The sequence below is a fragment of the Seriola aureovittata genome, chromosome 17 (assembly GCF_021018895.1).
Source record: "Seriola aureovittata isolate HTS-2021-v1 ecotype China chromosome 17, ASM2101889v1, whole genome shotgun sequence".
In the NCBI taxonomy this organism is placed as follows: domain Eukaryota; kingdom Metazoa; phylum Chordata; class Actinopteri; order Carangiformes; family Carangidae; genus Seriola; species Seriola aureovittata.
Window position 1 is genome coordinate 13,842,480 of NC_079380.1, and position 17,256 is coordinate 13,859,735.

Sequence of the window (17,256 nt, forward strand, 5' to 3'; positions counted from 1 at the left end):
ATCGAATAACTGTGATAATAAAAATGTACTGTTGTAGACTTTCCACGTGTTTATCATTAATGGTCCTTTACTTGCAATATTTTCTCCCACTCTACTACTTAAAACTCCTTAAATACTCTTACAGTTTCGTATTTTTCTCAAAGTACACAAACACACTCACAAACACACACACACAGCAGTGTATCCTCCCATTTTAATGTCTCTCTAGGTCTGATTCTAGATGAAGAAGCGTAAAAAAAAAAAGTAAAAGAGGAGGGGGAGTGAGTGAGGGTTGTAGAGGAGAGAGAGGGTCAACTCTAATGCCTCTACACACACTTCCCGCTCCAGGAGCTTATCTAGCAGGAATGTCTAAATGTTTAAACTGGAAACACAAGGTGCTCTGCCCTAGCTGTCGTACCCGCTCACAGACACACACACATTTTGGATGTTGTTAGAATGACTAATTACTGTGTGTGTGTGTGTGTGTGTGTGTGTGTGTGTGTGCATGTGCGTGTGTGTGTGTCTATATGAGTCTCCATGCCCAACTAAATACTTCCTCAAATGTTCCTAACACCTTGTTCCAAATACATTAGATAGCCTCCAATTAACCTTCCAAACACCTGTGAGCCTCTAAGCCTTCACCAGCAGTGAAGATTCTGCTCTGTGTCAAAAGGTTTGAACCCACAGAGATGAAAGAAGATTTGTTTTTGGACTTTCAGCTCAGTGTAAAGTTGGCACTGGCCTGCCCGGCACTCATGTCACTTCTTAAGCACATAGTTGAACTGAGGGCACAGTCTGCCCTGGTAACCTTTCTTTGAGAGGATTCGCACTCTCTCTCTCTCTCTCTTTCTCTCTCTCTCTCTCTCTCTTTCTCTCTCTCTCTCTCTCTCTCTCTCACTCTCTCCCTCCCTCCCTCTCTCCCTCCCTCTCCAGCTCTCATTCCTGCGTTTATTCCAGCAGCAGCAGCAGCAGCAGGAGGGGAGACGGGGTGAAACAGAATTCAATTATGTGAACCTGTAGTTAATTATTGCTGTCAATGATTTGTAAAGCTGTTTTTATAAAGTGTGGTATTCTGGCAATGTCTTAGGCCAACACAGTGAACATTCTCTCTCTCTCTCTGTCTCTCTCTCTGTCTCTCTCTATCTCTATCTCTCTGTTTGTGTGTGTGTTTCCCTGTAAAATTATTCTGAGTGCCTGTGCCTGTAGCTAGTTAGTTAGGAGCTCTGGAAGGTGCGCTGCCGCTACCATCATTTTCATTGTTTTCACATCTGCCTCTCTCCTGTCCTGTGTCCCAGCTGCATCTTCACATCTGGAAATTGTAAAATAAATAAATGTGATTTGACTGAATAGTTTGACGTAAATAATTAGACACCATCTCTAACAACATTATTCTTTCAAAAGTTTCCAACTTTTGTCAAGTTCACGAACCATTATGCCAATTTATCCTCAATTGAAATTCATTGTGATATAAAACTGACTTTTTGTTTCTAGAGGACAGCTGAATCGTTTGTAGATTAATCAGATACAAGGTCTACTGCAACTGCAAAAAGTCTGATAATGAATGAAAATCTTTACAGTTATTTAATCAAGCAAAAATGACAATGTTTTATATAATTTTAAGTTGAACATAATTGGCTTATTGACTGTTGGACAAAACAAGTTACAGTATTTGAAGGTGTCACCTTGGGGTCTCAGAACTTCTGTGGGGCATTTTTCACAATTATTTGATATTGCATAGATTAAACAGTTAAACAATGAATCAAAACGTAAAGTAACTGGCAGATTGTGTGATCATGAAAATAATTCTGTTCAGAGCCAATGCGGCCCCACAGAACCACCTTATCCCCCTCCTCCTCCACTCCTTCTTATCCTAAAGTGCATTTAGTAAACAATGTAATACCATTCCCTGTGATAAATACACTCTCTCCATTGTGTTGCCAGCAGTCATACAATACCTTCCTTGTTGTGTCATCTTGGTATTTAAACACACACCAAAGACAAAGCCATTAACAAACTAGCAGCTCACTGTCAACAAGTAGAACATAAGACAAGAGGAGACGAGGAGAAATAATATCAAGAAATGAGGAGGGATGTGTGTGTGTGTGTGTGGGGGGTGTGTGTATGTGTTTCACATTGGACAGAGATGAAGGTGATGGGGATGGGGTGTAAGGCGCGGTTGGTTTAGTCTGGCTTCGCTCCACACCTTAACTCTTTGATGATTCTGCCTCAAAGTCAGCGAGCAGACACAGAAGCTGGTTCATCTTTAACCACGGGAGGAGCGAACACATCAGGGCCAACAGGAGTAGGGGAGTGTTGTACATGAAACATGTGCTCAGGCCCTCCCAAGTCGGCAGAAAGGATCAGGACAGATGTAGATAAAAAGAATGCAAAGAGAAAAAAGATGTGAACCAACAAAATAAATGATAACATGAAATTTTAGAATCTGAAATTTAGAAAAGTATCATTTTCATTCCATCCAACCCAGTAAACCCTGTCGTTGCTGACATTGCTCTGGCCCACCCAGCCCTCCTTCCTCCAGTCACATAAATCAGACCTTTTGTATAATGTAATGTTATGTACGCACGGTAAACCCTTTAAGCTCAGCAAGCCTGTCTGCGGAGCTGTATGGGAGGCTATGAAACCCAGCTCAACATCTCTGTGGAGGATGGAGCGTGTGTGTGTGTGTGTTTGTAGGTGCGTGTGAGATTGTGTTAAAAGTAGAGTATACATGTGTGAGTGTTTGCATTTGCTTGCTTAATGAGCATGAAGTTTCGTCTCTGCAGAGACAGCAACGAAACATAATCGGCAGAACTAAAACCAGACTGCATGCTCCACACACACACACACACACACACACACACACACACACACAAACACTGTCTCTCTCTCTCTCTCTCTCTCTCTCTCTCTCTCTCTCTCTCTCTCTCTCTCTCTCTCTCTCTCTCTCTGCATACACACACATAGATACACACAGACTCAAGTCATTTATCCAGGAGGGAGGCGATGCAGGCTAGAATTCCTTTAATCAAGTTGTTTACGATTTTGAGTTTGACGTTGACTCACTTGGGAACATTTTCTCCCCTTTTAAGACAAAATGTGAAATTATATGAAATTAGAGGCAGCAGCGGGACTCAGGCACTTATGCACTAAAGACACCCCAAGCCTCAATATATCATTTCCATATGCAAAGGCTGACACAGGGCGGACAAGATCGTCTCTCCTCACTCTCTCTTTTTCTCATTATGTTCCTGCTCTCGCTGAGTGGCTCTGTGCAATGAAGGAGGGAAAAAAGGAAAAATGCAGTTAGGGAAGGGGTCCTCTGGGTCTAGACTTGTCAGGAAGCACCTGATGTTCATGGCAGAGGCGGAGAGGGGAAAGTCCCCTGCCTGGTGGGTGGGGTGGGCCACACACACAGACACACACATGCATTACCACACAGCTCATACACACCTCCATAAGTCTGACCCCATGAACTATGATCTAGTAATCATATATTATCCTGTAGTGTAGATTCATAGTCTTTCCATATTTCATATTTGGTCAATTTCGAGTCAGCCTTAAAGACAGCTATGGCATTAAGTGTCTCTTATTCCACATGATGTGAGAAGAAAAGTTACAGTGAATTGTAAAACTCTCAGTTCAAGTGAAGAAGAAAGAAAGAAATCCAACACAGACCATACACGGTGAAATATAATGACACGCAAAGTGTAATGGATGGAGTTAATCAACCTCAGACGAGGAAATCTTTTCAATGGAAGTGTGGGAAAAAAAAAAAAGGATCGCTGTCATTTAGAAATACTCTCAATTCGACTTCTATGGCAAGAAAGTGCAGCTTTTGTGTGAGGCTCTTTCTTAGTAGCAGCTTCGCAAAGTAGTAATTATTCAAATTTGTTCAGATTAGGACAGTAAGACAGTATGAGAGACACTTTCTAAAGCAAGTCTTGAAGACTGTGAAAAATACTAGTTGTTAGAAATGAGAGAAGAGAAAACTATATGTTATGGTACCAAACCGCAATAAACCCACTCTACTCCTTGAAACAAGACGTTATGATCACAGTATTTTGCAGACTAATCACAATTATTGTTTTACCATACCTGTGCAGCATCACTATACAATTTCAGTGAGAGTGGGTCCATGTGGTAAATGTGTCTGCTTTGTGTCCTTTACAGGGTAGCACACTGAGGAAGAGAAAGATGTATGAAGAGTTCCTCAGCAAGGTCTCCATCCTTGGTAAGTCCGTATATATGTGTACGTGGATCATGGGGTCTGCGGTTGCATCCCTTTGTTTGTTTCTGCTTATTTTATGAATATGCTGAAGCATGATTGCGTTAGCACGTGTGCGCCATGTTACGTATTAATATTCAACACCAGGTCAGAGAGTCCAGAGTGCAGGCAGTTAAATCTGCTGAGTGCAATATACTGTATACTGTAGATTAGCCCACATAAACACAGGCGCACGTTGTCACACAAGGCCCACAGCTGAGTAAGGTCTGTGTGTACGGTCCTAATCTTCTGTTCATACTAAAGCCAGTCACACTCTGCATTGTCGCTGTGTGGACAATTAAAGAGTAGGGAGTTAAGCTAAGCCTCTCTTTTCCCACTGGAATTTGGATAACACCAGCCTACACAGGCCATTGAGTTTGGAGAAATGGCGAATGAGATTCATTCAGACTTCCAAAACGAGTTGCAATTGGAACTGACATCTCATCCCTTTCCACTTGATCGTGTGTGTGTGGTGTATAGAGTAAGGCCATGCCCCCTGTACAGAGTTATTAGCTGGCTGAGTAAACACACACACTCAATTCAGGTCTTAGGAGAACGTCTCTGCAAGGTCCGCTCTCTTTTCATTCACCTCCTTTCTTCTGCGCCTCCCTTTTTGACAGCCTTGTCGAGGCCTGTATTCAAGTGCCCGCCTCTCTCTCTCTCTCTTCGAAGTGCTTTTCCCCTCTTCATTCCTCTTTCTGTCGCTCTGCTTCTCTGCTCTACCTCTTTGAATTGGAGGAGGGGTAGGGGGCGGGAGTGTTTTTGTTTGTCTTTGATTTTTGAGATAGGCACGAAATTGGGTACAAGCCCTTGATGTTGTGGAGTGAAGGGGTGGGGAGAAACAACATGTTCTTTGTCACACAAACACATACAGAGGCTTCAACATCCCCAATTGTGTGTAATATATATGTGTGTGTAGCAAGGTGATCCAAGTGGGTGCAGGCTCTGCGAAGCGTGAAATGTAGGTTCTTTAGTCACCACATTTGTGTATCACGTTACCTGCCGGGCTGTTAAGGATCACCTCTATAGGACCTGCTGCCTTTAGATTGCAGCCAGACAGAAGACATCCATCTGGGGCCGGCAGACACCACGGCCCCACCGGAGGGGACACTGGACACCTCCAAACCACCAGACTTCACCTTAGTTAATCCTAAGTACATACACATTTAGACACTCACACACACACACACACACACACACACACACACACACACACACACACACACACACACACACAAATAGACACACTGGGATCAGTTACTGAGCACATCAGCAGACAATAGTCTCAGATGCAGAGATTCTGATATAGTTTTATGCCTCTAACTCATGGCCTTAGTCAAATCAAGACACTGAATCATCCTTTCATCTAGACGAAGCTAAAGACTAGTGTGTGTTTTCGCTGCAGATAAGTCACATTCCACACGTAGATGTATAGACTGTTAAGATTAGGCAACAGTAATCTGCTGGATTGTGAAAGAAGGATGAGCTCATTTGGCGAATCTTCTATGTGGAGATATTTAGTTATTAGTGGATGCTCTTTTTATAAATACCACCTCATCTGCGTTGCTCAAAGTTCCTTTGGTTGGAACATTTTTCCCAGTGAAGATGTGTGACCGTCTGTGTTTTTGGTTTCTGTGTGAATACCAACAGCTTCTAGAAATATCCCGGGCTAACCACGTCACTGTACGTGTGGTTGGACAGTCGGAAAGACAGCTGTCGCCACTGGCTCTCGAGATCAACAAAAACTGAAAAAGATAGATTGTATCACAGGTTTTGGCAGTACTCATTCACAAATGGTCAATTTTCTACATCTTTTGAAAGATTTTTAAGTTTTTAAAATGTACTAGAGCCATAGAAATAAATATCTCTTGCAAGGTTTCATGTTCACTTATCATTGAATCTGAATTAGTTTTAATAAAATATTGGATTCCACTGAAGTAAATTTAATTTTAACTTAATTATTACAAATCCGTGCAATTATATGTCCTGTCCCTGGAGTGTAACTGAGACACATTCTTACAGTAACAGAGGGGAAATATTCAGCAACAGCAACAGCTCTCTACCACCACACCCCCAGAATCAGTAGAGCTGAGGTCTTACAGTTTAAAGGTGTTTTAGCACCACAGTGCACCATGATGGGAGGGAGGAGGCAGGGGGGATCAGAGATGTAATGGTCCCTGGTGAAAGACTGGATTAGCCTGAGGCAGGAATTATCATTCACACCAGTTTACTGGACTTGAGCAAGAGACAGCCCCTCAGACCATGAAACATAAACAGAAACACGTTTGTAAATGTGCTGTGATGAGTGTAATTAACACACTGCTCTTACTGACCCGTATGTGTTGTCCATTCACAGAGTCCTTGGATAAGTGGGAACGTTTGACTGTGGCCGATGCCCTGGAGCCCGTTCAGTTTGAGGATGGAGAGAAGATCGTGGTGCAAGGAGAACCTGGTGACGACTTCTTCATTATCACAGAGGTAAGGTGTGTGTGTGTGTGTGTGTGTGTGTGTGTGTGTGTGTGTGTGTGTGAGAGAGAGAGTGTTTGTTAGTGTTTTTTTTTTTTTTTTGTCTTGTAGAAAAAGTAGTAAGGGTGCTAGTAAGGCATTATGTGTGGTAACTTTTCTTTACTGTCACATTTCCTGTAAGCTGTATGTGTTGACATGTGGGGCCCGAGACTGTGTATGTGTCATCAGGTGGGTACACGGGTTGATGTACATGTCATCATGCAGAGACGCTGGTGGGCTCTTTGCTGAGATCGGAACTGATCCTATTTATTGCCACCAGCAGACAGACTACATGGTGGTGTTCCCCTGTCCTGGCCCTCAACCTCTATTACTGTGCATAGACTAGCCCCCCCCCCCCCCCCCCCCCCCCACGCCCCCCACCCCACCCCCACCGACACTGCAGGCTTTGTGAAGCTGGGGCCCCTGGTGCGGCTTCATGAAGGGCCCCCTGCCTGTCATCCTACCACACTTTTGATTAACTCCATACTTACACAGCTATCGTCAGGGTCAAGTCAAGAGGGCTCCGTGAAGAGGGGTGGGGGTGCAATCTACTGTCGTTTTGTCCTTGCCTCCTACTCTCCCCTCTTACTCTCAGATTTACTTGAAGGTTAGTCCGTCTTTCTCACATTGTCATTCTTTCTGTTAGTTCCTATGTCCGTCCAGCTCACTATGTCCATCAAGAGTCCTTGTGCTAAACCAGAGTAGGATTTTATCAAGGTTGCTGAGTGAGGTATCGCTCCTTATCCGGGTTTTGTCTCTCTGTGCTCTCCCATCCAACACAACACCCCTTTTCTCCTCTCCATCCCCCTCTCCTCCATCCCTTCACTCTCCTAGGTATGCCTCTCTTCAAATATATACATTACAGCCCATAAGCCTAAAGTTCTGACTTAGAGCTGTAAAGGTTTTAGCGAGCTCACATCCATGTTGTGTCAACACTGTAGCACTCGTGGCTCTTTTTATGCACAACCCCCAATCAGTCCAACTTAGCATGTGGTTCACTTGCTGAAAACCAAACTGAAGGCAAAAAAATCAAAAAGGGCAAAAACCCCCCAGAACAAGCAAGAGCTGAAGACGACTGTAGAAGAGCATAATCAGGGAGAATGTGTTGGCAGGAAGAAATTGACTGTAAAGCGCGACAGTGTAACTTTAACTGAATAGCATCAATAACGGCCAGTAGCGACATTTACTGGAAAATGGTAAATGCTAAAACATTGTGTAACAGCAGCACAAGTAGAGAAAAGTCATAAATCCAGCAAACTTACTCAGCAAAGTGAGTTGTACAGAAACATATACATGTATATTAATTTTGCTCACTTTAGACACCATAAGCATCTATTCATACTTGACCACATAAGTGTTTTGAATTGACAAGGGTCATTTTATTAGTTCTAAATACAAGTATTCAAATGTAAGAAGAGCAATGTTTTATTTCTTCTTTTCAAAAGTTCCACAGTTGTCACTTTATTCTTCATTTTATGCTAGAGTAGAAAGCCAAACAACAATAATGTGTCCCTATCCAAATATTTATAGACTGCACTGTATATATCTCACATACACCTCACATTATCCAACCAGTGTTGGTCAAGTTTGAAGCCTCCAATTGAAGCTTCCTGGAGCTGCAGAAATCCCTTAAAAGCAGTTTGACTATGCAGAAAAATGAATCCAGTTGGGGTTTAGAACACAAATATAACAGTTAGCAATGCATGACTCATCAATCTGAGACTTTTTACACCCCAGAGAGGAGAAAGGCAAAAATATGCAGAAGAATCTGGGGGATTATAGGATGGAGAGACGGAGGGGGCAGAGGGGAAGGAAAAGAGATGGGAAGGCAACCAACAAATTCCAGTTTGCCGTGTGTCACACCAGACGCTGTGAGGCTCATCATTTCTTTTTAAACAGGCATGGTGCGCCCACACTCATCGTTGAGGAAGAGAGGCAAACTTTCCTAAACTTCTCTTGAACAAGCATAACCTTTCTTTTCAACCTCACTGCTACTTTTTCTTTCCCCAACAACAGCATTTGTCTCTTTCTTTAATCTCTTTCTCCCGTCTATCTTTCATTTTCCAATAAGCTCTCTCTGTCACTCTGTCCCTGCCTCGCTCACCGTCTCTCCGTCTCTCTGTCTCTCATGTAGCAGGGCCTGACTTTCCCAGAGCAGGGTGGACTGTGGTGGAATGTGTGTTGCTGACTTTCACACGGGGTCAGGAGACCCAGCCTCCCGGGAGGGAGACGAGAGAGAGAGAGACAGAGAGAGAGGGAGAAGGATGAGTCAAAAGAGAGCAGGGAGGGACATATGGGTAGAGAGGAGGTTGATTCAAAAAGGACCACATGTAAAGGCGGAGAGAGAGATTTTATGTTCGTCACACAGTGAGATCAGGCTCACCACAACTTGGAGCACATCCTCCTACTGTGAGTCTTTTTCATCATGTACACACCTTTATTTCTTTTGATCAAACCAGACTGAAATGTCAGCTCTTTGTTCAATCAAAACTCTCCCATTTCTCTCATTCTGACCCCCCCCCCTCCTTCTTCTTCTTCTTCTTCTGTCTCTTCTCACTCTCTTTTGTTGTTTCTGTGGTTTTGGAGCATCAGCCAAAGACAAACCCCACAATCACTAATTACATGCTGCTGATAGGGAGGATTTACAAAAGGGAGGTATAGAGACATCACTTTCTTTGCCTGCCTGGAGGAATGGGGCCCTAATGAAAAGTGACATGTTTACATTTTTTTCTCACACTGTACAAACAAGCCTTTACAGAACTCCGGGGCCGTGAAGACTCTTCCTCACCTTCCCTTGCGTCAACCTCCCCTCCTTCCATTTTTCAGGGCTTATGCCTCTACTCATCCAACATGCACACTGTTCCTTCCTCATGCCCATACACTCAGACCCAGTAGCATGTCTTTCATAAACTTGTCGAACATCAGAGAGGAAGACGTCAGTGAGAGTTTTGAAACTGTATTGAAAAGGACAAAAGTGTGGAGGATGTGCTGTTCCTATCTATGTAAAAGCAGTAATATTAGTAATTGTCAGCTTATTAACTTTACTATCTGTCACTATGTTAACCAAGTAACATTTACATTACACTTTTGCCTGATTATGATCACTAATTAAAAGTCAGACCAACTGTCTTTCCCCTTATTTTCTTTAACTTTCATTCATGCCGCCTTCATCGATGAATAAATTAATATCCAGCAAAGTTCTGACAAACAGCATGTGAACATAAAAGAATCAAACAAGAGCCGGGCACTGTTGAACATTATAAAAAATGCAGAAGATTTTACCATCTAATAAATAATCAAACAAACAAGCACTAAAAAGGAGATCCCCTGTAATAACTGGCAGTGAGCGTCCCTCATGCTCCCTTATGCTGCCAAACTTAATTTCATTGTGTTTTTAATGCAATGACAATAAAGAATCTTATCTATCTATAAAGGAGGCAGAGGGGGGGGGGATGACATGCAGCCGTCCGACGCAGGACTCAAACCGGGGCCAACTGCAGCGAGGACTGTAGCCTCTACACATGGGGGGCCTGCTTAGACCACTACGCCACACGACGCCCCCCATCATTTGCCTTTCATTCACATTAAACATTTAAATAGACTTAGAGTTAGTAATTTACAGAAATGATAAATGCTTTTTAAAGTTTGTATATATTACAACCAAACTAACCTCATAACATTTAAATACAGAATGATACAAGTGTGCCTTGGTAAGTTATTCACATGACACAATTAAAGTTGTTTTTTATTTCTGAAACCAGATTATTTTTTCTCTGGATGAAAATTCAGTAAAATCAGGTGAGGGCTGTTAGTTCTCGTTCTGTCCTCTCTGCTAATTCATTCACTCTCGTCTCCTCCAATCATCAATCTCAATGTGTTCGTCTCATATTTGTCCTTTGACCCCATACAGAAGTAATCATGCTGAATGGATCTAAAAGGTCCCGGTGGGTCACACAGAAGAGAAATCCTCTGTGGGTCACTGATCGCCTGTTACTGTAACCTACGTGTATGAGCAGAAATGCAATTAAGCTAATGGAGCCAAACACTTTTATAGACTAAAGATCAATGCAGTTAATGAATTAAGTCATTTTTGTCCGTGTGCAAGTGTAGAGACACGAGAACAAAGGTGAGGACTAACAGGTCTTGATTGCGTTAAACCATTTTCGAGTTATTTTCTCTTTGAAGAAAACGGTTCAAAGGCCGTTTCATGTCTGCAGGAGAACAGGTCTTGTGAGAAGAGCTGCTGTCTTCAAGTGTGTTCAGTAAGCGATCTATGTGTGTCTGTTGTGTGTCGGCGTTTGAATGAGAAGGTGCAGACACTGCTGATACCGGGTGGCCTCACCAACAGGCTACTGAGGATATCACCTTTCGTCTTGCATCTCTGCTGGTGCCTCCCTGATTTGTTCCCTCTCTCTCTCTCTCTCTCTCTCTCTCTCTCTCTCTCTCTCTCTCTATACCTGTTGTTGACCCAGAGGTTGATACTTCCTACATGCAAGAAGCTACACTTTGACATGGCAACACGAGCTGGCTCGCTATGCTCTGTGTGTGGTATATGTGTTCAGGTATGAGTGGGTGTGAATGTGCATTTTAGTTAAGGACTGTGACGGGTGACCAGCAATACCACTTAGTAGTGATGATTTCTTACTTGTGCTTTTCAGTTGGCTCACGCTCCCCTCTCTCTCTTTCTCTGCGACTTGTTTAGTATCCATTCGTTCATTCATACTTTCTTTTTGTTTTCCTCTCTCTGTGTCTGTCTTACCTCTGTTATCTTTTGTTTTTGCCAGTCCCTCACACCCTGTGCCGGCCAGCGTGGTGAGGAGGATCTCCGATGTTTATAAAAGAAAATATCTGTGGAGCAGAGCGCTGCCCCTGGGATGGTACAGTGTGAGATGGTTATCTAGACCACACTGGATGAGGCCTGTTCACGAATGAACTACTGTACATGATGGTGCTGCACTGTCTCACTTTCTTTGTTTGGACATGAAGGGAAAGGAGAGGAATCAACTAGTTGTAAACACAGGAGCTTCAATGCCCCATCCCCCTCGGTGTCTCCCCATTCACATCTCTCTCTGTTTTATACCACTGTTAAACTCAAGCTGCTTGTTTGGTGCGGCGTAATGAAGTTCATTAAAAGTGGCCGCAGCAGTATTTACTCTCGAGATCAAACATGGGAGATGGTGCAGACAGTTGTATAATTTTATGGGATTACTCTTCTTTGATCTCCTTATGAAAAGTTAATGCAATAACCTTCACACAACAGCCGTGGTTAACTATCTGTAGTAGAATGTTTTTCATTATTATTTTCTGAAGCATTTTTATGCCTTATTAGGTAGCAGACAGCAGAGATAAAAGAATACGAGTGGAGACAGGGATGGGGTAAGACATGCAACAATGGTCCCCAGCTGGATGCAACTCATGGTCATGTTGATGATACCAAAGATGACCTAAAGAGAGTGGAATTTTTGGATGAGAGGAATACAGATCAATAATAATTAATCCCATGTCTTTGAGTCAGTCTGTTGAGGATTTAAGCGTCTTCATTTCCTTCTTCCTCCGGGTGATGTTGTAGGCTGTATTTGCCTTTGCTGTAGTCTTCTTCTTCATGCTGTGTTCACATTGTGGCTTACATGCCACAGAGTATGCCATGAAAAGCTGAACTGGTCAGCATAGCAGCATTTTAGTCAACCACAAATGCAAACTGTGAAACACCAGGCTTTTCTCTGCCGCTTGCTGCCGTATGATCATAAGGAGTTAGGCAGCAGTCTGGAGCAGCGCTAGGACCCAGTGTAGCAGGAAGTTACCTGCCTCTAGCCTTCAGTCTCGTGCCCAGCGCAGTTCAGATAACTGTCCTGGCTGATCAGTTCAGCTACTGGGACTGGTTAATCTTTAATCATTAAGGCCTAATCAGACAAAATTTACACAGAAGCCAGTTGATTGTAATTTTGGCTGCGATCCTCATCATCTGTCGAGCTCGTCAAAATCAAGTTGAAAGATACACAATTACACACACAAGTATTGCAAGTAATACTCACAAGCAACTATGCAAATATTACATGTACATTTCTACTAATCTTGGTAACACTCACCACTTCCTCAAACAAGCTGACAGAAAAATTATAAGAAAACACACAACTTACTGATTATTGATCATTTGGATAAAACGGGTTTTAAATGTGAAAAAAATAAACTCATACTTTGAACGACTGAATATACTGTACACCCACATTTTAAGTGAATTTAGGTCTGTTTCCACATTAGTTCTCAGTTGTTTGTTTTTTTTGTTTGTTTGTTTGAGAGATATGATACAGTTCTACTACATTTTGTTTATTTCTATGGTCATCCGTGAACAAGACAACATGAATCCTCCGTCCGGCAACTCCCGAGTTACATATGCAGAGCACGGTGCAGCTTATCCTCTTTTGCTGAGACACAAACTCCAAAGGTGACGAATAAGCTCTATATTCTCAACATCTTCAGCCACGATTAGCTTCAGTATCACTGCTCTATTGTAGAGTGGTGAAGGGAACCCCTTCTCCACAGCATAATCCACCCTGCTGTGTCACATGTGTTGCAGTAATGGCATCACAAGCGCAGTTTGGCCAGGTAGTACTTGGAAGTGACGCTCACACGGTGTTCCTAACTCACTTTAACAGTATTCCCCCACTTCTCCACAGTCCATTTCAAGCACAAACTCACTCAGTCACACACATCCCTTTCAGTGAAATACAGTCTCAGCTTTGTATGTCTGCAGTGAGTCGCTGGCAGTTTTGGGGTTTCTCATTAAGGCTCATTATATTCATATTTAGCATTATAAGCCTGGTCAGCACAAGGAGCAGAGAGAGCAGAGAAGGATTAGAGACGCTGGAACGGTCAAGTCTGTTTTATCAGGCGGTCCAAGACAAGCTGGGAAGTTCCCTTACTGATTTTTTTTTTTTTTTTTACCTGCTACCAATTCCAGCTGAACTCAAGTACTTGTGAATGTCTAGACATCGACACTGAAAGCACAAACAGTATTTTACCTCCGTCTACACATATGCATGTCAAACATACATATCTCCTTCATACACCATGCTTCAAGGAAATGAGTCATCAAGTGTCTGTCAGATAAATGTTAGTGTGGAAATGTAGGGCATGGAGTGCGACTCCAGACGCTTTGTGGCAGCGCATGTGCAAAGACAGATATTCAAACATGTCCTCATTCACACACAGAGTTTCTTAACAGCTGCAAGATACGACAACATGAACTGTTATCATCTGTTGGGCAGAGTGAACGGAAATCAAATTTCCTCCCTTATACTTTTTAGATGAGTCACTCACACACACACACACACACACACACACATACCAGCGGGTGATCATAATATGCGTAGCGTAGTTGGTCATAGAATCCATCCTGACTTTCCAGCAGTCATCAGCTGTTGATTTTCTCACTGGTTGTGTGTATGTGGCTTTGCGTTTCATTCTGCCTCCATCTGTGTCTGTGTGCTCCTTTTTGTCATTGCCTCGCTGTGTGTGTTTGCAGACACGCGGTATAGCACTCTAAGTTAGCAAGGGACATGCTATTGAGCCACTCTGAGTTTGCAGTGTGTTAGTGTTTTGGGGTTAGTTAGGGACACTATATTGGAGCTCCCTCAGTCTTGGACAATACAGTTGTTTCCATTTTGTGGGTTAGTGCTGATAAAGGGGATTATGTGATGGAGACACTGAGGAATCAGCTTAGCCTCTAATGGGCTTAGATGTTTGTATTTATTACACTCTGGAGGAAACAAGGCAGAACCGATCAGATTTTGTATCACGTACCCGTTGGAATATCTGAGTGTGTGTTGTTTCTTGTTTCTGCTCAGACGCATCCCACAAAGCTGGTGACGGTCCACAGAAAAGCGGCCTAAATCCTGTGCACCTGTGTTCTTCTGAAGCAAAGGAATTTCTCTTTGGCTTAATCCTCCCGATGATTTTCAGCCCCTTGCTGAATAACTCCTCCTTTTCTCTCCCTCCTCCTTTCTTCCATCTTTCCCACCAACACCCCCCCCCCTTTTCTTTTTCTCCCCTTCTCACCTTGTTTTTTCTCTTGTCTCTGGCTGTTCTTTCTTTTCCCCTGACTCTCCTTTTCTTCTCTGTCTTCAGGGAATAGCCTCTGTTCTGCAGCGCAGGTCTGACAATGAGGAGTATGTGGAGGTTGGACGCCTCGGACCCTCTGACTACTTTGGTGAGTGGCTGTAGGCCAATGGAGCCTTTTACTCATATTAATATAAACTGTGAAAAAAATAGCAGGTCAGGCATGTCACATAGCTGAGAAAGTCAAAAGTTGATTAAATTGTAATAATGTGTAGCCTGGATATGCTTTGTTGATATATCGATATAACTACATAGCTATAGTTTTTCATATCTAACCAGAGAGTCTTAAGCAGTTTTTGTCATCAAACAGTTTGGATTGTAGATCATCTTCCCTTATAAAATGATATATAGTATATTATAAATCAATTTAAAAAATGTTGATGTTGATGTTGATGTTGATGTTGAATTTTGTTTTGTTTGATTAATCGATCAGGCGACCAATCACTTCAGCTTTAAACACAATATATTGTTCTACCAATATTTTACATTACCCTCAATGTTTAGTGCAATAAATCTAAATATGAGTAAAAGTACTTGGACTACTATCACAAAATGAACTGTCATCAGTGATTTAGTCCTTTTCTCCAGGAAGTTGCTCTCTGCTAGCATACAACTACTTCATGCTGTTTTGGATCTGCTCGTTGCCAGACTGCTGTCTCCCGAAAAACAGATCCGCAGGATGGAAAAAATGAAAACAAGAAGCAGACAATCAGAGCAGCTATAATTATTTCTTTCATAGATACATTACTGAGGCTGAGATAAAATTCATTCCAAATACTTCCATTGTTATTTTTTACAGACTCTCAAAACTATGCAGATTTGGAACACATTTAATGACATCCCAGTTGATTGTTCTGTCTTCCTCCTCCAGGTGAAATTGCCCTGCTGTTGAACCGTCCCAGGGCAGCCACCGTAGTCGCACGTGGTCCGCTCAAGTGTGTGAAGCTGGACAGGCCTCGCTTCGAGCGTGTGCTGGGGCCGTGCTCAGAGATCCTCAAGAGGAACATCCAGAGATACAACAGCTTCATATCTCTCACCGTGTGACAGGCTGGCCCTTCTGGGCCCCACCAGCAGGGGTGGGCAACATCAGCATCAGAGTTTTGGTCGATGGGTGGGAAGGGGTGACGATGTGGGGTAAAGGACATGGGTTTTACATCTACAATAACAGGGCGCTCATTTCCTGCCTTTTTTTTCCATTTTGCGCATTTCTTTCTTTTGATCTTGTGCACTTTGACTTGACCTGTGCTGTCACGTAGCTTTATGTCAACAACTACATGCAGGAGTGTGAAATTCAGAGCGAGGACAGAGATCATTCAGCTCATTATATTCTGAGTCATATATACAGTGTGTCAACTGTATATGATGCATGCTTCTAGACTGACAAAGAACGGCGTTTGCACTTTTGTGAATTTATGAAACGTACAGAGGAATTCAGGAAATAAGAAGGAAGTAAAAGTCATGTTTACGTACAGCGGGAGCAAGTGAGTCCACATTTCTTTGCTCGCTTGCTGTCGTTTGCCTTTTTTTCACTTCTGAGTATGTGCGGTGCCATTTGTAGGTCAAGTCAGACCCGCACCACACTGACCTCTGTTCCCTAAAATGTAGATGTAGAGGTAGGAAAAACAAATTCCTGGCTGTTTCATTCATTTTTAGTGCTTTTTAAGTGTACTGCTGTTATCATTTTGGGGGTTGGGGGGGGGGGGGGGGCTGTTAGAGGCAGTGATATGTTGAGTTAAGATTTTAATAATATGTGGCGTGTGACAGCCAAATTAATTTACAAGTTGCTTTTTTTTCCCAAGAAAACCTCTCTGTCCCAATATTCCCTGAAGCGGTTCAGTCTGATGTGTGAGCCGTGTGGAGCTTCCAAAGGTGCAGTAGTGTTATCAGTCCAGTCCACATACACACAAGCAGAGTCTGAAACACACTGACATGAACCACACAACCATACTGTATATGCTTACACTGTCTCAGGACTAAATAAATCTTCAACACAGACACAGATACACACACACACACACACTCACACACACCTCTTACCTGATGCTTTTTTAAGCTGATTTTGTTCTATGTTATATTGCTAGATGAAAGCTTTTGCACCACTTTAGAGTTCGTAACGTTGGGTCAAGACAACAGTTTGATTTAGCTGTTTTTAAGACATGACTTCTATGTTATAAATATATATAATATAAAAGAAAGGTAAAAAAAAAAATACACTTGTGTTCCTTTCCTTTGATCTACTGTAATCTGTCAAAAGTTGCACAACTGACCCAGCGACTGATGTTGTATAAAATGGGACCTTAAGAAAAGAATCTTTCTGTATTTTCTCTCTCTGTATCTCTGTATTTCTTTGAACTATCAAACCATCTTGAGCAAATAAAGATAAGTCTCTGAAA

General features: G+C 42.6%; 1 protein-coding gene across 2 annotated transcripts in view; it reads left to right on the top strand.

Annotated features, from left to right (window-relative positions):
* The window catches only part of prkar1b (protein kinase, cAMP-dependent, regulatory, type I, beta), a 64,280-nt gene extending 47,024 nt beyond the window's left edge, over positions 1 to 17,256 (top strand). For both annotated transcript variants that reach the window (XM_056402043.1, XM_056402044.1), the window contains 4 exons: positions 4,150 to 4,210; positions 6,600 to 6,721; positions 14,873 to 14,954; positions 15,735 to 17,256. In XM_056402043.1, coding sequence (XP_056258018.1) covers positions 4,150 to 4,210; positions 6,600 to 6,721; positions 14,873 to 14,954; positions 15,735 to 15,907 — 438 coding nt within the window. In that variant the 3' untranslated portion in view covers positions 15,908 to 17,256. The remainder of the gene's footprint in view (positions 1 to 4,149; positions 4,211 to 6,599; positions 6,722 to 14,872; positions 14,955 to 15,734) is intronic.